Below are 23417 nucleotides of genomic sequence, written 5' to 3' on the forward strand. Positions count from 1 at the left end.
GGTACGTGACCTCAGACTTTTGTATCTTTTTCCTGAAGGAAGAAGGTGGAAGAGAGAATGTCCAGGGTGCGTGGGGCCCTTAATTATGTTGGCTGCTTTGCCGAGGCAGCGGGAAGTGTAGACAGAGTCAATGGATGGGAGGCTGGTTTGCGTGATGGATTGGGCTACATTCACGACCTTTTGTGGTTCCTTGCGGTCTTGGGCAGAGCAGGAGCCATACCAAGCTGTGATACAACCAGAAAGAATGCTTTCTATGGTGCATCTGCTTTTCCGAGGCAGCAGGAAGTGTAGACAGAGCCAATGGATGGGAGGCTGGTTTGAGTGATGACCTGGGCTGCCCACTGGAGGGAGGTGATAACTGGATGCAGTGGGAGCGAGGGGTGATAACACCAGTCCCCAGTGACCTGAGCCATGTGGGCCAAATGGCCTGTATCTGTACTGTAATTATTCTGCGGCTTTGCAATCTCTATTTTCAGAAGTAAAGAATCTTATGTTTTGTGGGGGTGAAAGGGGGAAAATACAAAATATAGAATAGTTCCAACTTGGTGATTTACAGAAACCGGCTCGCTGATGCCACCTTGTGGTGGGATTTCTCACCGCTTCCAGACAGGCACCATGGGCTGGGTTTAACACACTCCCTCAGTGACAGACAAGGTGGTCTGTGCTCACTTAAACACGAGAGAGGCTGCACGGCAGTGGGAAAACCTCCCATGACTAAGCTGGAGGCAGGAATAGCCCCATGGCAGAAACCCACCCACTCACGGCTAACCAATTATCCTTAATCCCACTGGAATCTATTGTGGTTTTCCCATTTCCCCTGAAGGCCACTGGGCACTGAGCCCTGCTCTCCTGTGATCCCACTCATCCTGTTGTCACTCACATGCAGCCTGCATCCCCCTGCAATCCGAGGCTGCATTACCGACAGTAGCCACGACGCCCGGTGGCGCTGCCTGAAATGGAGCGCTGCCAGCATTCTAATTGGCTAGCAGCTCTGGGGACGGAGGAACATTCCACTCCCCATGGTCCAGAACCCCAGAGAAGGCCCAAAGCTGGCTAGTTCCGTGCCTGACAGGCACTCAGCCTGGTCGCATCTTCCCCTCCGAAGCCACATGGAGTTCACACCATAGGACCATGAGACATAGGAGCAGAATTAGGCCACTCGGCCCATCGAGTCTGCTCTGCCACTCAATCATGGCTGATATTTTTCTCATCCCCATTTTCCTGCCCTTTCCTCATCACCAATTCTCCAGGTGGTGAAAGGGTTGCGAACGAGAGGCACAGATTTAAAGTAACTGGTATAAGAAGCAATAGTGAGCCGAGGATAAGGGTTTGGAATACACTGCCTGACAGCGTGGTGGAGACAGGTTCCATTGAAACATTTCAAAGGGAATTGGATTGTTATCGGATCAGGAAGAATGTACAGAGTTATGGAGAGAAGGTGGGGGAATGACGCCAGCAGACTCACTCATTCGGAGAGCTGGTGGAGACACGATGGGCTGAATGGCCTCCTTCGGTGCTGTAACAATTCTGTGACGTTAAACTTGTCCGCACATTTCTCTCCCCAATACTATCCAGCTTTACTGCATTATAGGAGCGGTGCAGGGTGGCAGATCCCCTCACCTCAATCAGCAATAGACAAGAAATACAGCCTGCCTTTTCCATAACCTTTGATTCACTTCCCCCAACAAGCCCAATGTCAGAGACAACCTCATCAGCTCTTCAAGACTCTTCACTCAGTTCCCCCTTACCCCTCCCCAAACCCCCTCAGCTAAGATTGGGGAGATGTTGCCCGAGCAGGATTAATTGGTGCCGGTGATCACCGCAGAACCTCTTACCTCTCCCTGGAGGTCAGCTGTCTTGGAATGGCACGTGGTTACGGTGGCACTGTTCGCCACCAGGAGGTCACGCATGGGAGCACCAACTATCTTGCTCCTTCCAATAACGACAGCCCGAGATCCTGCCAGCTTCACACCTGCGGCAACAAAGCATTCAGTATCAGAGAACAATATCACAGAATCCCTACAATGCAGAGGGAGACCATTAGGCCCATCGAGTCTGCACCGACCATAATCCCACCCAGCCCCTATCCCCATATATACCCACAATTTTACAAGTAACTGTCAGACGGACATCACCCAGCTTAATCTCAGCAGCAAAACTGTTATTAATGTGTTAACTCTTATTTCATTCTTGAGACACATGGATCAAACTCTATCAGGCTCGGACCAGCAGGACTGATCCTCAGTGAACACGTGGAGCTCGGAGGTAAAGCAATTTAGAAATTTCTCAGGCATCTCCTTGTGGACAGCAGATCTTATATCAATGTGACGAGTGGTCACAGGGATCAGTGCTGGGGCCTCAACGCTTTACTATTTACATAAATGAGTTGAATTAAGGTCCGGTTGCTAAATCGGTTGCTGATACAACTATAGATAGGAAAGTAAATTGTGAAGTGGACATAAGGAGGTTACAAAGGGATATTGGTTCAGTGAGTGGGCAAAGATCTGGCAAATGGAATGTAACGTGGGCAAATGTGAAATTGTCCATTACGGCAGGAAAAAGGAGGCCATTATCCTAATGGCGAGAGATTGCAGAACTCTGAGAAGCAGAGGGATCTGGGTGTCCTTGTGCATGAATCACAAAAGGCTAGTTTGCAGGTACAGCAAGTAATCAGGAAAGTTAATAGAATGGTAGCGTCTACTGTGAGGAATTGAATATAAAAGTAGGGCATTGGCTAGACCACATCTTGAGTACCGTGCACTGCATTGGATGGATGTCAATGCATTAGAAGCAGTTCAGAGAAGGTTTCAGACTAATACCTGAAATGGACGGCTTGTCTTATGAGGAAAGGTTGGAGAGGCTGGACTTGTATTCACTGGAGTTTAGAAGAGCAAGAGGTGACTTGATTGAAATGTACAAGATCCTGAGGGGTCTTGACAAGGTGGATGTGGAGAGAATGTTTCCTCTTGTGGGAGATTCTAGAGGTCACTGTTTAAAAATGAGGGGTCGCCCATTTAAGACAGAGATAATGAGGAATGTTTTTTCTCAGAGGGTGGCGAGTCTCTGGAACTCTCCCCCTCAAAGGGCAGTGGAAGCAGGGTCTTTGAATATTTTTAAAGGCAGAGCTAAATACAGCCTTGAATGGCAAGAGGGTGAAAGGTTATCAGGGTAGGTGGCAGTGCGGGGTTGAGGTAACAATCAGATCAGCCAGGATTTTATTGGATGGTGGAGCCGGCCTGAGGGGTTGACTTCCTTTTTATTCATTCGTGGGACATGGGCATCGTTGGCTGGCCAGCATTTATTGCCCAAAACTCCTGCTCCTAATTCGTATGTTTGCATGTTTAATGTGTTCGAATATCAGATCTGCAGTTTTACCAGTTTATTAGGAAAGTATTTTCCCAGCAGTGTAACATGTTCTAGAATATTATATGCAGTTTTGGTCTCCTTTTCTGAGGAAGGATGTTCTTGCTCTCGAGGGAGTGCAGCGAAGGTTTTCCAGGCTGATTCCGGGGATGGCGGGACTGATGCACGAGGAGAGATTGACTAGGTTAGGATTGTTTTCACTGGAGTTCAGACAAATGAGGGGGGATCTCATAGAGACTTATAAAATTCTAACAGAACTAGACTGGGTAGATGCAGGAAGGATGTTCCCAATGGTGGGGGAGTCCAGAACGAGGGGTCACAGTCTGAGGATTCAGGGTAGACTATTTAGGACGGAGATGAGGAGACATTTCTTCACACAAAGAGTGGTGAGCCTGTGGAATTCATTACCACAGGAAGTAGTTGATGCCAAAACATTGAATGTATTCAAGAGGCAGCTGGATATAGCACTTGGAGCGAGTGGGATCAAAGGTTATGGGGAGAAAGCAGGATTAGGCTATTGAGTTGGACGATCAGCCATGATCGTGATGAATAGCAGAGCAGGCTAAAGGGGCCAAATGGCCTCCTCCTGCTCCTATCCTCTGTTTCTTTGTCTTATTTCATTGGGTATGAGACACTTTGACACATCCAATGTCTTGTGTGTTTTGAATTGTAATCTTGCCAACACTAAATATTTACCTGTTATTATTTTAGGCTCAGATTTAATAAGGGTTGAGGAAGTATAATAACCAACTAAAGTCACCATTGCCAATGGCCTTTGCTACAAAGTACTCAGGTGGACAAAAGGCAAGGTTAGGATTGGGCTGGGGTAATTCACCCCAGGTTTGAATGGTCCACACACAAATCACCCAGTATTGGGAGTGTAGGAACAGCAAGACACTGGTTAGCCAGGGGGTCTGTTTTACCATTTAAATTAGATCATGGCTGATTGGTAACTCTCATTTCCAAAACCACCTTGTAACCCTCGAGGCCCTTGATTAAATAAATTTTGTTAATACGCTGTTTAAAAATGTTTAATTGACCCAGAGTCTGAACAGCTTATGAGAGAGATTTGCATGAATTCTTCAGTCTGTGGGAGCTATCCGTGAAGGTGTTCGATAGGGTGGATGTTGGAGGATGTGTCCCCTTGTTGGGGAGTCCAGAGCTTGCGGGCACAGTTTCAAAACAAATGGCCTTCCATTTAAGACAGAGATGAGGAGGGTCATTAGTCTGAGGAATACACTTCCCCAGAGAGCAGTGGAGGCTGGATCACTGAAACCATTCGAGGCTGAGTTCGGCTTTTGATCAACGTGAGAATCAAGGGTTCCGGAGGCAGGGGGAAGGTGGAGTGGAGGCCACGATCTGAGCTGAGAGATAACGAGCCCGAAGCCTTTTCTTAATAAATAATCAGGAGCCACTGGGTTGCCCCAATTTCATTAAAAGTTCCCAGTGAACGCTTCTGGTCTCCGTATTAGAAAAAATTGTGCAGAGGCACCGGGGAAAGCGCAAAAGAAAGTGAAAGGATGATGCTGGAACTGATGCATTTGAGGGAAGGCCAGACCAGCATATCAGAGCGAAGGAAATAGAGGTTCATGTTGATCGAGTGGAGCATAAACACCAACATGGAATGTGGAACTGGGGTGACAAACTCAGAATAAAGGGTCAGCCATTTAGGATGGAGATAAGAAGAAATGTTTTGACAAAGGGTCGTCTGGATTCGAAACGTCAGTTCTTTTCTCTCCTTACAGATGCTGCCAGACCTGCTGAGATTTTCCAGCATTTTCTCTTTTGGTTTAAGGAGAAATGTCTTGTCTTTGGAATTCTTTATTCCAGAGTGCTGTCGCTCATCAGGTGTTGAATATATTTGGGACTGAGGTCAACAGATTTTTGGACATGTTGGAATCAAGGGATCTGGGACCAGGTGGGAAAGTTGGATATAAAGATTATTCCGTGATCTGTGTGGATGTCAGAGCAGGCTCAAGGAGCCTTGTGGCCATTTCTGTCGTGCTGTTCCTACCTGTCTGTTTAATCAGCTCCAGGCAGCCATTGGGAGTACAGGGTATGAAGCAATCTCCCAGGTCTCCGCGAGCCAGCTTCCCTGCGTTAATGCTGGTTAATCTACAAAGAACAATAGTCAATATGGTGTTTAAACAACAACCACTGCATCATCCACTGTGAATCCAGTCCATCAGATACTGGAAAAAACACCTCAGTAAACATCTGCTGTACGATCACACTCACAATCTGCAGCATCTAACCCTGATGAGACAGTTTGGAGTTCTCAATAACACAGTCGAGTGGCTGATCACAGTTCATGTCCTCTCGCCCACCCTTTCTCTTCTTCCAAATATATTAATCTGTGGAGATTTTTTAATCATTTGTGGGACATGGGCGTCGCTGGCTGGCCAGTATTTATTGCCCATCTCTGGTTGCCCGAGGGCAGTTGAGAGTCAACCACATTGCTGTGGCTCTGGAGTCACATGTAGGCCAGACCGGGTAAGGACGGCAGATTTCCTTCCCTAAAGGACATTAGTGACCCAGATGGGTTTTTCCAACAATCGGCAATGGTTTCATGGTCATCAGTAGATTTTTAATTCCAGATTTTAAAAAAATTCAAATTCCACCATCTGCCGTGGTGGGATTCGAACCCGGATCCCCAGAACATTAGCTGAGATTCTGGATTAATAGCCTAGTGATAATACCACTAGGCCATCGCCTCCCCCAGTGTCGCTTCTCAACACAACTAGGGAATGGCCAATAAACGCCAGCCTCACCAGGGGCATTCTCAGTTCAGATACCAGGAAGTGGCCTGTCTCTGCTCTGCTATCAGTAATGTTCGTCTGGACCAAGAGCTGACCCACAGCATTCCACCAAAACCAGCAGCCCAGACCCCAGTCACGGCCCTCGCTGCTTGGGTGGACAGAATTGATCCCATCCTGAATTCTGAGTCACGTTTATCCCTCAATCAATATCATGAAAACACACGGATGATCTGGTCATCATCGTGCTGCAGACTGTGGGATCTTACTGTGTGCAGATTGGTTACTGCGTTTCCTACATTACAACAGTGACTACACTTCAGTAAAGTATTTCATTGGCTGTATAGCACTTTGAGACACAGTTGGGTGATGAAATATATATCTTTCTTTTCTCTATTATCATGCAGCTGATAAGCACTGAAGGTCTTATTACAAAGAACCTGGATTCTTGCAAGCACTTAGGAATAGGGAGTGTTTTGGATGAGAAATACTTTCCCAATCCCCACTCCAACCAACAAACTGGGACTTCACTTCCTTTTTGTTGATTGAGTCAGACGGGACCTACACCATCCAGTCGGACATAGAACCCAGAGAGATCCTGTTTCAATCCCCAGTCTGGCTCAAGGTGATATACTCTGGTTGCTGGGACATGATCCTGGGCTCCCGGAGTCTACTCTTGGATCACTGTACACTGACCCTCACTGGAAAGCCCACAAGCTCGAGTACAAAACCACTCCATCCTTACCCATCGACATCCTTCTCGGGGGCAACGGCATTTGTTACTTTTTCAACGTCAATGGGGTTAATGGAGTCCAGTGGGAGCTGAACAATGAGTCCATGCACAGTGGGATCCTCATTAATGTGAGTGATGTTACTCAGCACCTGCACACATCAACAACAGGACAATTAGCGAGATGACCCAAATCCAGCCAACACAGCAAAACATCTGGAAAACACTCCGAATGGGATCACTGTCCCATGGGTTCCCAAATAAACCCGAACAGGAGCAGACAGTTATGCTGGAAATTTACCACCTCGCCCGCGGCTCATAAGATCCCACCCGAGGCCAACAGAGAATGCCGTTCTGCGAGCCTCGCCCGCCCCGATTATGGGGTGGGTGTGCCGGTAAAATTCCAGCCTTACAGTCTGAGTTGAAGAAGACAAAGTGAAACTGTTTGGTAATGTGACCTTGCAGTGACTTCTGTACAGAATTACCTTTTCAGTTTGGGGAACAAACATAACAATAAAGGTGCCAGAGTTTGCATTGACTTAGCTGATCTTCACTGAGGTGCAGCTAGTTCTGTGGCCTTCTGAATAAGGAGGGGTTAAAGCAAATCTGGGTCCAGTTGCTGTTTGAGAATCTATAGTTGGAGAGTGAGAATGGAACCAGGACTCCCAGCTTCAACATTCTGCTGACGTTCAACATCTGGATTCACACACAGGGAGGGGACACTTATAAAACATGCAGTGGAGGGAAAGGGTCAAGGCTGAGAACCCTCTATCGCAGCGAGAGTCAGAGCTTTCAGGGTGTGGGAAGAGAAACATCTGTCGGGGAAATAGTAGGAGTTATTCTTGCCTCATCTTCAGTGGCAGTTTTTGGCAGCTTCACATGGTTGGCGTTCATCCCAATCTACAGGGAGAAACAGATATCAACAGGAGAACAAACTGAAAGACAGAACAGTGAAATTTTACTGATGATCAAACTCAAAACGCTGCACAGTGTTATCTCAACACACTGGCTTCACACAGCAACACAGCCTGGCTGCTGCTCTCAAACACAGCCTGGCTGCTGCTCTCAAACACAGCCTGGCTGCTGCTCTCAAACACAGCCTGGCTGCTGCTCTCAAACACAGCCTGGCTGCTGCTCTCAAAGCCTGATGGTCACTAGCCAAGCTCAGCTTTCGACTAAACACTGAGCAGGGGCTGGGGGAAGGGTAAGAGAGGCAGTCACTGGCTGCTTTTCTGTCACTTACCCCCGACCCACCAGCTGAGTTGTAGCATTCAGATTACAGCAAATCAACATCACAAAAATGGCACAAAAGCCTCTTCCCATCCCTGTCAATATAACCATCCATTCCTTTCTCCTGTACGGATTTATCCAGCTTTAGAAACACAGACATAGAAACATAGAAAATAGGTGCAGGAGGAGGCCATTCGGCCCTTCGAGCCTGCTCCACCATTCAATATGATCATGGCTGATCGTGCACGCTCGGTATCCCACTCCCACTTTCTCACCATACCCCTTGATCCCTTTAGCCACAAGGGCCACGTCCAGCTCCCTCTTGAACATATCTAACAAACCGCCCCCAACAGCTTTCTGTGATAGAGAATTCCACAGGTTCACAACTCTCTGAGTGAAGAAGTTCTTCTTCATCTCAGTCCTGACAGAGGGTGGGGGGTGCCTGGAACCGGGAGGTAGTGGAAGCGGATACGATAGTGAGTTTTAAGGGGCGTCTGGACAAATACATGAATAGGATGGGAATAGAGGGATATGGTCCCCGGAAGGGTAGGGGGTTTTAGTTCAGTCGGGCAGCATGGTCGGTGTAGGTTTGGAGGGCCGTAGGGCCTGTTCCTGAGCTGTAATTTTCTTTGTTCTTTGAATGGCTCACCCCTTAGTCTTTATTCTTAAACCTTTCCTTAAATACACCTGTACGATTCACCTCAATTTTTTTTCTTTGTTCTTTCATGGGACGAGGGTGTCGCTGGCTGGGCCAGCATTTATTTTCATCCTTAATTGCCCTTGAACTGGGTGGCTTGCTAGACCATTTCAGAGGGCATTTAAGAGTCAACCACATTGCTGTGGGTCTGGAGTCACATGTAGGCCAGACCAGGTAAGGACGGCAGATTTCCTTCCCTAAAAGGACTTTAGTGAACCAGTTGTTTTTATGACAATCGATGATAGTTTCATGGTCACCATTACTAAGACTAGCTTTATATTCCAGATTTACTAATTTAATTCAAATTCTATCAGCTGTGGTGGGATTTGAACCTGTGTTCCCTGGGCCTCTGGATTACTAGTCCAGTGACATCACCACTACCTCCATCAAACACTTGAGGTCGCAAATTTCCCATCCTAAATCACTCTGGGTTTCTCGGAGTAGATTTATTAATGACTAAACTTTGAGCTGTGGCTTTGGGTTCCCCTGTAAATAGGCATCCCCGCTTCACATTAACACAATTGAACACTCTCCTAGTTTATTCAGCCACTTCTCAGTTTGGCTCTGAGTAAAGAGTCCCAGCCTCTTCAATCTTTCCCAACGGGCATAACCTCTCGACTCTGGTGTCAGTCATCTTTTGGAACTTTCTCCAGTTTCTCGATGTCCTTTTTACAATATCGAGACCAGAACAGAGCCCTAAGTGTGGTCTACACAAGATTTGTATACACATTTATTATTACATCTCTGCTTTGGATAGCAGGAGAGGGAATTGGATTATGTGGAGGCCAGACCCAGAGATTCCTACACGCAGGGAAAGATTGTTGACATTGGTTCCAATAAACAGCCACAACACTGTAATTACAGACGGTTTGTGTAACAGAGTGAATGCAGGTTCCTACCTCAGCTGCAGCTTTAAGCTTCATACTGATGTACAGGTTCGAATCATCTCGGTCTCCGACCTGGAGAAGGAAGAGGAGAAAGTGCCGGGGTTTGGGGGGGGGGGGGGGTTGGGGGGGGCAGCAAAAGGAGTGGGGAGGGATGTGGAGATGGGGGAGAGGAGGGGGAAGGTATTGAGAGGGAGAAAGATGTGAATCAGAAGTTGTATAAACACATTCTGAAGAGCCTGGTGATGAAATTCAATGTTGCCACCAGCCCAACACGATCAGGACCTGGATTCAAACCAAGGACAGATTAACGCGATGAAACTTCCCGTGTCTGTTCTTATTACAGCCTCAGATTTGGAGTCTCGGGTTGATTTTCAAGCAGTTTTACTGCATCGGAGCTGGAATTGTTTGGTGCAGCGAGTGGGAGCCCTCAGAATGTATCTCCACAATTCACAAAGATAAATCTCACCTAATGTTTAAACATCACACCGCAAGAGGCAAACCCACCAGCTCTGCTGCCCATACACAAGCAAAGGAGACGGTAAAGGCGGAGTCCCACCTCACCGGCCTGGCACAGTCCCACCTCACCGGCCTGGCACAGCCCCCTTCACCGAGAACCAATGGTTAATCTCCGACTGCTCTATTTAAAATGGGGCTGCGTCAAGTTAGTCAGAGAATCCCTACAGTGCAAAATGAGGCCATTCGGCCCATCGAGTCTGTACCGACCACAATCCCACCCAGGCCCTATCCCCAGAATCCCTCACATTTACCCTGCTAATCCCCCTGACACTTGGGGTCAATTTAGCATGGCCAATCCACCTAACCAGCACATCTCTGGACTGTGGGAGGAAACCGGAGCACCCGGAGGAAACCCATGCAGACACAGGGAGAACGTGCAGACTCCACACAGACAGTGACCCGAGGCCGTTAATACTGGCAGGTAACATCAAAAAGGTGTCTTTGGCAGTATGAATCACCCCCACACTGCCTGATGGCGAGTACGGCAGCTCAACTCACTGCTCGGATAGTGAGCTCAGTTTCAATATCACAGCAACACATCCCCAGCCAGCCATGCTGATTCTCAGTGCGGAGTTGACTGTGTGTGTGTTTAATCACAGCTGCTTCCTCACTCACTAACACACTCCTGGTCCAGGAGATTTGCCCTCAGGTGAAGTTTTACTGACGTGTTAGTAACTGTTTGGAGTTTCCCGGGAGATCTCGGAAAGCTGACTGGCAAATTCACCGCATTCTGCCGTACCCACAAAACCAATTCAATTCACATCTGGATAGTCAGATGGATGAGACTCAAACCGGTTCTCCTCCAAGTAATCGAGACTTGATACTCGCCTGCAGAATGGCCAGCCCGGGTCGGAAATCAGGAACCTGCTCCTTCATCTGAATCACTTCATTCTTCAGACGTTGCCGGACTTGTCTGTGGGGAGGAAGATGATGGTCACTACTTGCTCACTGGGGGTGGGGGGTTAAACACTCGACCTTTCAGACAGGACTCACAGCAAAACAAAATGCTTGGCTGAACATTGCAGTTCTTACGCTGAGGTTTTAGCTCCGGACACAACACTGGCTACTGTCCTCACTATACCCAGATTCTTCAGCGGGTTTACTGGGTAGGAAAGCATGTCAGGCAGCCTACAGTGCTGGCGGAGATAGGCAGCAAGAGACAGCGAGCCAGTTCCCCGGTGCATTTCCAAGGCAAACGCAGGGAATAACACCAGGATTAGAATGGCGAAACGTGCCAATATTCAGCTTGTAGACCTGCGTATACTGAACCGGGGAGATTGTTGGAACAGTGATAACATTTACTTGTTTGTTTGGTCATTGCCTGTGAATTCAGTAACAATTTTCAGATGTGTTCCTCTCCCCTGTGCCCCCACTCCCCTCCCACACAAATCCTTCAGTAGTCTATTACGCCATTGATTCGAACACAAGGAAAACTTCTTTCCAAGTTAGAAGCCTGTACAGTTCAGGATTACTTTATGACTTTTAATGAAGTTTTTGTAGCCAAGGCCACCCAGCCAGGAATAGGTCCAAATTCCTCCATTACAACTGCACCGATGGGTTGAACTTTAACAGACTAGTAATAAAATAAACATCTTAGGGCGGCACAGTGGCTAGCACTGCTGCCTCACAGCGCCAGGGACCCAGGTTCGATTCCTGGCCTCAAGTCACTCTCTGTGTAGAATCTGCATGTTCTCCCTGTGTCTGCGTGGATTCCTCCGGGTGCTCCAGTTTCCTCCCACAGTCCAAAGATGTGCAGTTTAGGTGAATTGGCCGTGCTAAATTGGCCCTTAGTGACAGGGGGACTAACTAGGGTAAATGCAGGGGTTCTGGGGATAGGGGCTGGGTAGGATTGATTGGTGCAGGCTCAATGGGCCAAATGGCTTCATTTTGCACTGTAGGGATTCTACGATCTCCTCCAGGGCATTTCAGATGGAAAAGAGGAAAAGGGAAACAGGAAGGGGAGACTTTCATGACCTAAAGAGAGCAGTGGTGTGTGCTGGCTGCTTTTCTGAGGCAGCGGGAAGTGTAGACAGAGTCAATGGATAGGAGACTGGTTTGCGTGATGGATTGGGCTACATTCACAACCTTTTGTAGTTTCTTGCGGTCTTGGGCAGAGCAGGAGCCATACCAAGCTGTGATACAACCAGAAAGAATGCTTTTTATGGTGCATCTGTAGAAGTTGGTGAGAGTCGTAGCTGACATGCCAAATTTCCTTAGTCTTCTGAGAAAGTAGAGCCGTTGGTGGGATTTTTTAACTATCATGTCGGCATGGGGGGGCCAGGATAGGTTGTTGGTGATCTGGACACCTAAAAGCTTGAAGCTCTCAACCCTTTCTACTTCATCCCCATTGATTTAGACAGGGGCATGTTCTCCACTACACTTCCTGAAGACAATGACAATCTCCTTCGTTTTGTTGACATTGAGGGAGAGATTATTGTTGCCGCACGAGTTCACCAGATTCTCTATCTCATTCCTATACTGTCTCATTGTTGTTTGAGATCAGACCCACTACAGTGGTGTCGTCAGCAAACTTGAAGATTGAATTGGAAGGGAATTTGGCCACACAGTCATAGGTGTATAAGGAGTATAGTAGGGGGCTGAGGACACGGCCTTGTGGGGCACCGGTGTTGAGGATGATCGTGGAGGAGGTGTTGTTGCCTATCCTTACTGATTGTAGTCTGTGAGTTAGGAAGTTCAGGATCTGGATGGAAGTGCCGAGGCCCAGGCCACGGAGTTTGGAGATGAGTTTCGTGGGAATAATAATGTTGAAGGCTGAGCTGTCGTCAATAAATAGGAGTCTGATATAGGGTGTCTTGTTATGTAGGTGTTCAGAAATGTCGATTCCGACACTTAGCAACAGCTGGAAAAGTTATTCTCCCTTTCACCAGAATTCCAAACACTAAAAACTAAGGCTAACATTCACAGTGCGACTCCGAGGGAGTGCGGGGTGTGTGGGTGTGTGTGTGTGCAGGGAGCGCGGGGGGGGTGTGTGTGTGTGTGCGCGTGCAGGGAGCGCGGGGGTGAGGGGGGCCCAGGGAGCGTTGTATGGTCGTTGGTACCATCTTTCAGGTGAGATGTTAAACTGAGGCTCTACCTGCCCTCTGCCTTTCATGTAAAAGATCAGGGTGCAGGATTGAAAGGAGCAGGGAGGTAACCCCAGAAACCTGGGCAATATATATCTCTCTATATCTGCTCGTTGTCACATTGCTGGCTTTGGGTCTTGCTGTGTGGAATTAACAGTCGTGTTTCCTACAACAGTGACTGTGCTTTGAAAATACTTATTACATATTTAGGATGTCCTGAGGTTGTGAAAGGCGCTATGTCAATGCAAGTATTTCTTTTTATTAAAGGTACATGTCCACCTTTCCACTCAGCAGCCTGTCAGCAATCGGCTCCGGAGAGATGCAGGGGTTTGATTACTAATGCCACGCTGAGTGATCTCAGACAGCGGCTGCTCTGTGACACGGTGGTTAGCGTTGCTGCTTCACAGCGTCAGAGACCCGGGTTCAATTCCCGGGCTTGGGTCACCGTCTGTGCAGAGTCTGCACAGAGTCTGCACATTCTCCCCGTGTCTGCGTGGGTTTCCTCCGGTTTCCTCCCACATTCTGAAAGACGTGTTGGTTAGGGTGCATTGACCCGAACAGGCGCCCGACTGTGGCCACTAGGAGAATTTCACAGTAACTTCATTGCAGTGTTAATGTAAGCCTTACTTGTGACTAATAAATAAACTTTACTTTTTCTCCTGTGGATGAACTGGCCCAGAGCTGCAACCCAGCAAGAGTCATCCTCTTCCAGAGGAGCAAGGACAGAACCAGGAGGTTAATAAAAGGCTGTGTGGTGACCAGGGCCTTTCCAGCAGGAAAAAGATGAAGGATTTTTAAAATGAGCAATTTGAAATGAAATGAACAGAAAACGTGACTACACTTGTGAGCTGAACATAAATTTATAATTAAATTTGCTTCTGTAATTCTAGAAGAATCATGTGACAATTTTAGAATTAAATTTCAGGAAAACAAGGATTGGACTGTGTGGAGCACCCTCCCCCCCTCCCACCCCAACCATAGGGGTTTGCCTCTCAAAGTCTCTCTGAAGTTATCGTCTGCTCCCAATCTCCCTTCACACCACTGACCAACTCAAGATCACCCTTTTAATAATCCGTGGGCGCTCTGACCGGCCATTATAATTTCAGCTTGGAGCAACTCCGTGTGACCAGTGCTCCAGCAAATTTTGACTGACCAATGCTATTCATTCATACGTTCCCTGGATGAGAAACTTTTCCGCTTAGCAGAGGGGTCAATAACCAGGGGGCATAGATTTCAGTTAAGGGACAGGCGGTTTATAGGAGATGTGAGGAATTTGTGGAATTTGCTGCCCATAGTGCGGCGCAGTCTGAATCATTAAACGGTTTCAAGGAGATACAAAGAACTAGAACAAAGAAAATTACAGCACAGGAACAGGCCCTTCAGCCCTCCAAGCCTGCACCAACCATGCTGCCCAACTGAACTAAAACCCCCTACCCTTCCAGGGACCATATCCCTCTGTTCCCATCCTATTCATGTATTTGTCAAGACGCCCCTTAAAAGTCACTGTTGTATCTGCTTCCACTATCTCTCCCGGCAACGAGTTCCAGGCACCCACCACCTTCTGTGCAAAAAAACTTGCCTCGTACATCTCCTTTAAACCTTGCCCCTCGCACCTTAAACCTGTGCCTCCTCGTAATTGACTCTTCCACCCTGGGAAAAAGCTTCTGACTATCCACTCTGTCCATGCCCCTCTAGTAGACTTCGATCAGGTCGCTCCTCAACCTCCATTGTTCCAGTGAGAACGAACCGAGTGAGATGATAGATATATTTCTGATTTTAAAAAGTGGGTTAAAGGGATATGGGGAACAGGTGGGGCGGTGGATTTGAGACCAGGGAGAGATCAGCCATGATGAGCTTGAAGAGCTGAATTTGCCTACTTCTGCTTCTAATTCCTAAGTTCCTAAAACTTTTTCTCCCAGAGGGTGGTGGGAATCTGGAACTCTGCCTGAAAGGGTGCTAGAGACGGGAACCCTCACAACATTTAAGAAGTGCTTAGATGAGCACTTGAAATACCACAGTATACAAGGCTACAGAGCAAGTGCTGGAAAATGGGATTGGAATTGATAGGTGTTTGATGGCCTGAACAAACATGATGGGCCGAAGGGCTTCTTTCTGTGCTGTCAAACTCTGTGACTTGTATTCACCCCGTAGCCAAGCACCCACTGCACTAACATGACTTGTGTAAACGTCAAAGAAAGGTGAATCATGATCTTTACAGACGTCTCCCACATTCTTTCAAAGCAAGAGATTTACACTGTAGCCCTCCTGTAATCAACACACACAGGCAAACACAAACACACACACACAAAGGCACAGAGAGAAAGAGAGAGACATACACACACACGGTCTGCAGGAGAATTGGGGACTCTCTCAAGCAAAGTCACACCAAACTTATTTGAGCACAAGTCAGGGGAGTTTAAACAAGGTGTAAGCAATAACCAAATCCTCAAAGTCACAAGAAAAAGACCAAACAGCCGACAGCTCAATAAAAATGCTGCTTTCGGCTTCTCTCAACATCTCTTTGCAGGATTGACTCACAGTGAACAGAGTCCTGGTATTTAAATTTGCACAGTCCCTCACTGGTACTGACCAGAGCAGTGTTAACACAGGATTACTATCACCGCACTCCCCTCACACCCAGCCCACCTTAAAACATCAAGCAGCATCCGAAACCCGTGTCTGCAGTGAGGGGCTTTGAGCATCTCCTCTGGTTACAGGTAGATGTTAACATTGCACTGGTGTTTAGACTGTCAAGGGTGCTATTTGAATACCCTTTCTCTCTTTCTTTTGCTGTAGTCCTCTATATTTTCTACAATATCCTTGCAGCCTCTTGCACTGATCAGTTTTTTGGGGTCCTGTACTTAGTGGAACATGAACAGACCAGTCAAAGGGTTGAATGAGGTTTGTGGGTTAGGGTGGTAGTAGTTTTGAAAGATTGAACCTGCCAGGCTGAAGGAGCAGTGCCAGGCCGAGTGAAGTATTTCAGATAGACATGGACACTCTCCTCTTGCTGGTCTGTTCCCTGAGGTGAACGAACGGACCAGTGTGAAAGGCAAGTTGCCTAATTCAGAGTAAACATGGCAGTTTGGAGAAAAACAACCAGACTGACAGCTAAAAGTAAAACAACTCAGTAATCTTCAAAACACAATACCCCCAACTGTTAAAAAAATACAACTCAGCAGGGCATAGAAAATCAACACTAGAACCAGATAATTGAAATGATAAAGAGAAGAAAGCTAATTTCAGAGTCCAGGCTCTGCGAAAGCAGATTGATTTGATAAGCAGATGGAATTGATTTGATTTGTTATTGTCACGTCTATTAAGATAGTGAAAAGTATTGTTTCTTGCGCGCTATACAAAGCATACCGTTCATAGAGAAGTAAAGGAGAGAGTGCAGAATGTAGTGTTACAGTCAGAGCTAGGACGTAGAAAAAGATCAACTTAATGCAAGGCAAGTCCATTCAAAGGTCTATGACAGCAGCAGGGAAGAAGCTGTTCTCGAGTTGGTTGGTACGTGACCTCAGACTTTTGTATCTTTTTCCCGAAGGCAGAAAGTGGAAGAGAGAATGTCCGGGGTGAGTGGGGTCCTTGATTATGCTGGCTGCTTTGCCGAGGCAGCGGGAAGTGTAGACAGAGTCAATGGATGGGAGGCTGGTTTGCGTGATGGATTGGGCTACATTCACGACCCTTTCATCCTCTCCTCTCTAAGGCATGGACATTTTAGAGGTGCACAGCTCTGTGTTTCTCTCGACACCTCACCCAGCTCATTCTTTGTGTGTCACAGCTGGATTCAGAGTGCTGGTTACACATTGAAACAGAGTCATCCCGGAGCCCTCATCGAGAACTGCTTCCGCTGACTCAGCACATTCCAACTCGGTATACACAGAGTGAAAACGTGGTAAAGTTGGGTGTGAGGTCATTAACACGCATTTGCATGCATTTAAATTGAATTAATGAACTGCCCGCCCAACTTCATCAGCATTTCCCTTTTTACCACCGCGTTCGTCAATCTGGAACCGCGCCGTAATGGACCTGCTGAATAAAAGTCTGAATCGGGCGCTCCAGCTGCTGAAGGGGTGCGTTCAGTGCTTCCAACTGCTCCCTCACTCAGATCAGTGGTGGGGGGGTGAGGGGAAATCATTCTCTAGTTGGTGGGAGGGAGGGGAGTGAGGCCAGTTCGTTGTCTGGTTGGGGGGGGGGGGGGGGGGAAGAGGAGGAGGCAGGTCAGATGTATCTCTGGTGGGGGGGCGGGGTGCTGATCGTTGTCTGGTGGGGAGGGAGGAGGAGGCTGGTCAAATGTTCCTCTGCGGGGGGCGAGTGAGGCCAAACCATTCTCTTGGGGCGGGTGGGGGAGAAGCGAGGCCAGATCATTGTCTGGGGTGGGGAAGGGGAGGAGGGAGGCCCAATTGCTCACTGGTGGGCATCAGATGGATCTCTGGTGGGGGGAGGGGTCCACTGCCACTCTGCGGGCGATCGGTTGGAGGGGGGGCAGGGGTGGCAATCGGTCTGGGTAGTGGGGAGTGGGTAAGGGGGACAGTGATGTCTGTGGGTAGTGGGGGGGTAAAGGGACAGTGATGTGTGGGGGTAGTGGATAAGAACATAGAACATTACAGCGCAGTACAGGCCCTTCGGCCCTCGATGTTGTGTCGACCAGTGAAACCCATCTAAAGCCCATCTAACCTACACTATTCCAATATCATACATATGTTTATCCAATAACCATTTGAATGCTTGTAATGTTGGTGAGTCCACTACTGCTGCAGGCAAGGCATTCCACGCCCTTACTACTCTCCGAGTAAAGAACCTACCTCTAACATCTGTCCTATATCTCTCCCCCCTCAATTTAAAGCTATGTCCCCTCGTGTTAGCCATCATCATCCGAGGAAAAAGGCTCTCACTATCCACCCTATCTAATCCTCTGATCATCTTGTATGCCTCTATTAAGTCACCTCTTAACCTTCTTCTCTCTAACGAAAACAACCTCAAGTCCCTCAGCCTTTCCTCATACAATCTTCCCACCATACCAGGCAACATCCTGGTAAATCTCCTCTGCACCATTTCCAACGCTTCCACATCTTTCCTATAATGTGGCGACCAGAACTGAACGGAATACTCCAAGTGCGGCTGCACCAGAGTTTTGTACAGTTGCAGCATAACCTCCTGGCTCCGAAACTCAATCCCTCTACCAATAAAAGCTAACACACCATACGCCTTCTTAACAACCCTATCAACCTGGGTGCCGACTTTCAGGGATCTATGCACATGGACACCCAGATCCCTCTGTTCATCCACACTACCAAGTATCTTACCATTAGCCAAGTACTCTATTTCTGTTACTCCTTCCAAAGTGAATCACCTCACACTTTTCCGCATTAAACTCCATTTTCCACTTCTCAGCCCAGCTCTGCAGCTTATCTATGTCCCTCTGTAACCTGCCACTTCCCTCCGCACTGTCTACAACTCCACCGACTTTAGTGTCATCCGCAAATTTACTAATCCATCCTTCTACGCCCTCATCCAGGTCATTAATAAAAATGACAAACAGCAGTGGCCCCAAAACAGATCCTTGTGGTAGACCACTAGTAACTGAACTCCAGGATGAATATTTCCCATCAACCACCACCCTTTGCCTTCTTACAGCTAGCCAATTCCTGATCCAAACCACTAAATCGCCCTCAATCCCATGTGTCCGTATTTTCTGCAAAGGCTTACCATGGGGAACCTTATCAAACGCTTTGCCGAAATCCATATAAACCACATCAACCGCTTTACCCTCATCCACCTCTTTGGTCACCTTCTCAAAGAACTCAATAACGTTTGTGAGGCACGACCTACCTTTCACAAAACCGTGCTGACTATCCCTAATCAAATTATTCCTTTCTAGGTGATTATAAATCAGTACAGCACAGGAAAGAAATCATAGAAACCCTACAGTGCAGAAGGAGGCCATTCGGCCCATCGAGTCTGCACCGACCACAATCCCACCCAGGCCCCACCCCCCCACATTTTACCCGCTAATCCCTCTAACCTACACATCCCAGGACTCTAAGGGGCAATTTTTTAACCTGGCCAATCAACCTAACCCGCACATCTTTGGACTGTGGGAGGAAACCGGAGCACCCGGAGGAAACCCACGCAGACACGAGGAGAATGTGCAAACTCCACACAGACAGTGACCTGAGCCAGGAATCGAACCCGGGACCCTGGAGCTGTGAAGCAGCAGTGCTAACCACTGTGCTACCGTGCCGCCCCTATCTCTTGTAATTCTTTCCAAAACTTTGTCCACAACAGAAGTAAGGCTCACCGGTCTATAATTACCAGGGTTGTCCCTACTCCCCTTCTTGAACAAGGGGACAACATTTGCTATCCTCCAGTCTTCTGGCACTGTTCCTGTAGACAATGACGACACAAAGATCAAAGCCAAAGGCTCTGCAATCTCCTCTCTAGCCTCCCAGAGAATCCTAGGATAAATCCCATCCGGCCCAGGGGACTTATCTATTTTTACCCTTTCCAGAATTGCTAACACCTCCTCCTTATGAACCTCAATCCCGTCCAGTCCAATAGCCTGCATCTCGGTACGCCCCGTGACAACACTGTCCCTCTCCTGTGTGAATACCGACGAATAATATTCATTTAGTGCCTCTCCTATCTCTTCAGACTCCACGCACAACTTCCCACTACTGTCCTTGACTGGCCCTAATCTTACCCTAGTCATTCTTTTACTCCTGACATACCTATAGAAAGCTTTAGGGTTTTCCTTGATCCTACCTGCCAAAGACTTCTCATGTCCCTGGAAAGACGGAGAATGAGGAGAGATCTAATAGAGGTGTACAAGATTGTGAAGGGGATAGGGTGAACAGTGGGAAGCTTTTTCCCAGGTCGGAGGTGACGATCACGAGGGGTCACGGGCTCAAGGTGAGAGGGGCGAAGTATAACTCAGATATCAGAGGGATGTTTTTTACACAGAGGGTGGTGGGGGCCTGGAATGCGCTGCCAAGTAGGGTGGTGGAGGCAGGCACGCTGACATCGTTTAAGACTTACCTGGATAGTCACATGAGCAGCCTGGGAATGGAGGGATACAAACGATTGGTCTAGTTGGACCAAGGAGCGGCACAGGCTTGGAGGGCCGAAGGGCCTGTTTCCTGTGCTGTTCTTTGTTGTCCCCTCCTGGCTCTTCTTAACTCTTTCTTTAGGTTCTTCCTGGCTAACTTGTAACTCTCAAGTGCCCTAAATGAGCTTTCACGTCTCATCTTAACATAAGTCTCCTTCTTCCTCTTCACAAGAGATTCAACTTCTTTAGTAAACCACGGTTCCCTCACGCGACCATTTCCTCCCTGCCTGACAGGTACATACTTATCAAGGACACCCAGTAGCTGTTCCTTGAACAAGCTCCACATTTCAATTGTGTCCATGCCCTGCAGTTTCCTTCCCCAATCTATGCATCCTAAATCTCTCCTAATTGCATCATAATTTCCTTTCCCCCAGCTATAACTCTTGCCCTTCGGTATATACCTATTCCTTTCCATCGCTAAATTAAACGTAACTGAATTGTGGTCACTATCACCACAGTGCTCCCCTACCTCCAAATCTAACACCTGGTCTGGTTCATTACCCAGTACCAAATCCAATGTGGCCTCGCCTCTTATTGGTCTATCTACATACTGCGTCAGGAAACCCTCCTGCACACATTGGACAAAAACTGACCCATCTAAAGTACTCGAACTATAGCTTTTCCAATCAATATTTGCAAAGTTAAAGTCCCCCAGAACAGCTACCCTGTTACTTTCGCTCCTATCCAGAATCATCTTTGCAATCCTTTCCTCTACATCTCTGGAACTTTTCGGAGGCCTATAGAAAACTCCCAACAGGGTGACCTCTCCTTTCCTGCTTCTAACCTCAGCCCATACTACCTCAGTAGACGAGTCCTCATCAAACGTCCTTTCTGTCACTGTAATACTGTCCTTGACTAACAATGCCACACCTCCCCCTCTTTTACCACCTTCCCTGCACTTACTGAAACATCTAAACTCTGGAACCTGCAACAACCATTCCTGTCCCTGCTCTATCCATGTTTCCAAAATGGCCACAACATCGAAATCCCAGGTACCAACCCATGCTGCAAGCTCACCCACCTTATTCCGGATGCTCCTGGCATTGAAGTGGACACACTTCAAACCACCTTCCTGTACACTCCTGCGACTCTGAAACCTCATCCATGACCTCACTACTCTCAACCTCCTGTACACCGGAGCTACAATTCAGGTACCCACCCCCCTGCTGAATTAGTTTAAACCCTCCCGAAGAGCATTAGCAAATTTCCCCCCCAAGATATTGGTACCCCTCTGGTTCAGGTGTAGACCATCCTGTTTGTAGAGGTCCACCTACCCCAGAAAGAGCCCCAATTATCCAGGTATCTGAAACCCTCCCTCTTGCACCATCCCTGTAACCACGTGTTCAATTGCGATCTCTCCCTATTCCTCTCCTCACTATCACATGGCACGGGTAACAAACCAGAGATAACAACTTTGTTTGTTCTAGCCCTAAGCTTCCACCCTAACTCCCTGAATTTCTGTCTTACATCCCCATCCCTTTTCCTACCTATGTCTTGGGTGCCTATGTGAACCACAACTTGGGGCTGGTCCCCCTCCCCCTTAAGGATTTCGAAAACACGATCCGAGACATCGTGGACTCTGGCCCCTGGGAGGCAACAGACCGACCGCGAGTCTCTCTCGTTCCCGCAGAATCTCCTATCCGTCCCTTTAACTATGGAGTCCCCAATGACTAATCCTCTACTCCTCTCCCCCCTTCCCTTCTGAGCCACAAGGACAGACTCTGAGCCAGTGACCTGTACACCATGGTTTACCCCTGCTAAGTCGTCCCCCCAACAGCATCCAAAAGTGTACTATCCCCAATTTCTACTACATTTCTTGTTTCTCCCCCCACTTGGACGGCTCCCTGTACCTTGGTGCTGTGGTCAGTTTGCTCATCCTCCCTTTCCCTCCCCTTCTGAGCTGCCGGGCCGGACTCTGCGCCGGAGGCACGGCCACTGTTGCTTCCCCCAGGTAGGCTGCTCCCCCCAACAGCACTCAAACAGGAGTACTTACTTTTAAGGGGCACAGCCACTGGGGTACTTTCCAGTACCTGACCTTTCCCCTTCCCCTTCCTAACCATGACCCACTTGTCTGCCTCCCGTGGTCCTGGTGTGACCACCTGCCTGCAACTCCTACTTATCACCTCCTCATTCACCGTAACCAGACGAAGGTCATCAAGCTGCAGTTCCAGTTCCCTAACGTGATCCCTTAGGAGCTGCAGCTCGACGCACCTGGTGCAGATATGGACGTCTGGGAGGCTAGCTGACTCCAGGACCTCCCACATCCGACACTGAGAACAACAAACTGGCCTCACACTCATAATTCCCCCTTTCTTCCAATGACACAGGAAAAACGATCTAAACCTACCCAGCCTCTGCCTGTTTATGCCGAAGCCGATGAGCCAAAGCCCTTCAGCTCTCACTCTGCTCCCTGCTCACTCCGCTGCCCGCTGGATAGAGCGGCCTACTTATATACCTCCCGCGCGCGGAAGAAAAATTTGACTCTTCCCAGAACACCCAGCGGCCTACTTCTGGGTTAGAGTTCAAAGTCTTTTTTTTTTTAAAAACACCCGTGAAAAAGTAATTTAAACTAAATTAAAAGTATTATTTTTAAATTAAAAGTATTTTAAAAGTAGATCTCTTACCCCAGCACTCCTGCAATAAATCTCCCCTCTCTGTCTCACTCTGGCTGAACAATGAGGACAACTCCTCAGGTCAGTAACTTTTTATAAAAATTTGACCATTCCCAGAACACCCAGATAAGGGGGACAGTGATATGTGTGGGGTGTGGATAAGGAGGACAGTGATGTGTGTGGGTAGTGGGGGTGGTGGATAAGGGGGACAGTGATGTCTGTGGGGGCCATCGCTCCCGCATTTTGATCCCGGGCCGCTCTCTCCGCTTTCTGCGGCCCAGGAGCGATCTGACATGGGCGCGCTTTTCCAAATGTTTTTCTAACTGCGCATGCGCAGTTCAGAGTTCCGATCGTTTCAGCCGTGCTAAGCCCCGCCCACAGTGCAAATGGGACTGGAGATGTTATTTTCAGGCTGAGTGCGTATGGGGGGCG

The 23417-nt window shown here is 48.1% G+C and overlaps 1 protein-coding gene across 1 annotated transcript in view; it reads right to left on the reverse strand.

The window, feature by feature from the left end:
- mthfd1b (methylenetetrahydrofolate dehydrogenase (NADP+ dependent) 1b) overlaps nt 1-23417 on the reverse strand; it is a 70399-nt gene that overhangs the window by 40556 nt on the left and 6426 nt on the right. Inside the window, exons 2-7 of the mRNA XM_078234522.1 lie at nt 11008-11092; nt 9676-9735; nt 7696-7749; nt 6865-7001; nt 5378-5478; nt 1836-1972 (exon numbers count right to left, since the gene is read on the reverse strand). Of these exons, the coding sequence (XP_078090648.1) occupies nt 1836-1972; nt 5378-5478; nt 6865-7001; nt 7696-7749; nt 9676-9735; nt 11008-11092 (574 nt within the window). The remainder of the gene's footprint in view (nt 1-1835; nt 1973-5377; nt 5479-6864; nt 7002-7695; nt 7750-9675; nt 9736-11007; nt 11093-23417) is intronic.

This window comes from Mustelus asterias, chromosome 18 (genome assembly GCF_964213995.1).
Source record: "Mustelus asterias chromosome 18, sMusAst1.hap1.1, whole genome shotgun sequence".
NCBI lineage: Eukaryota > Metazoa > Chordata > Chondrichthyes > Carcharhiniformes > Triakidae > Mustelus > Mustelus asterias.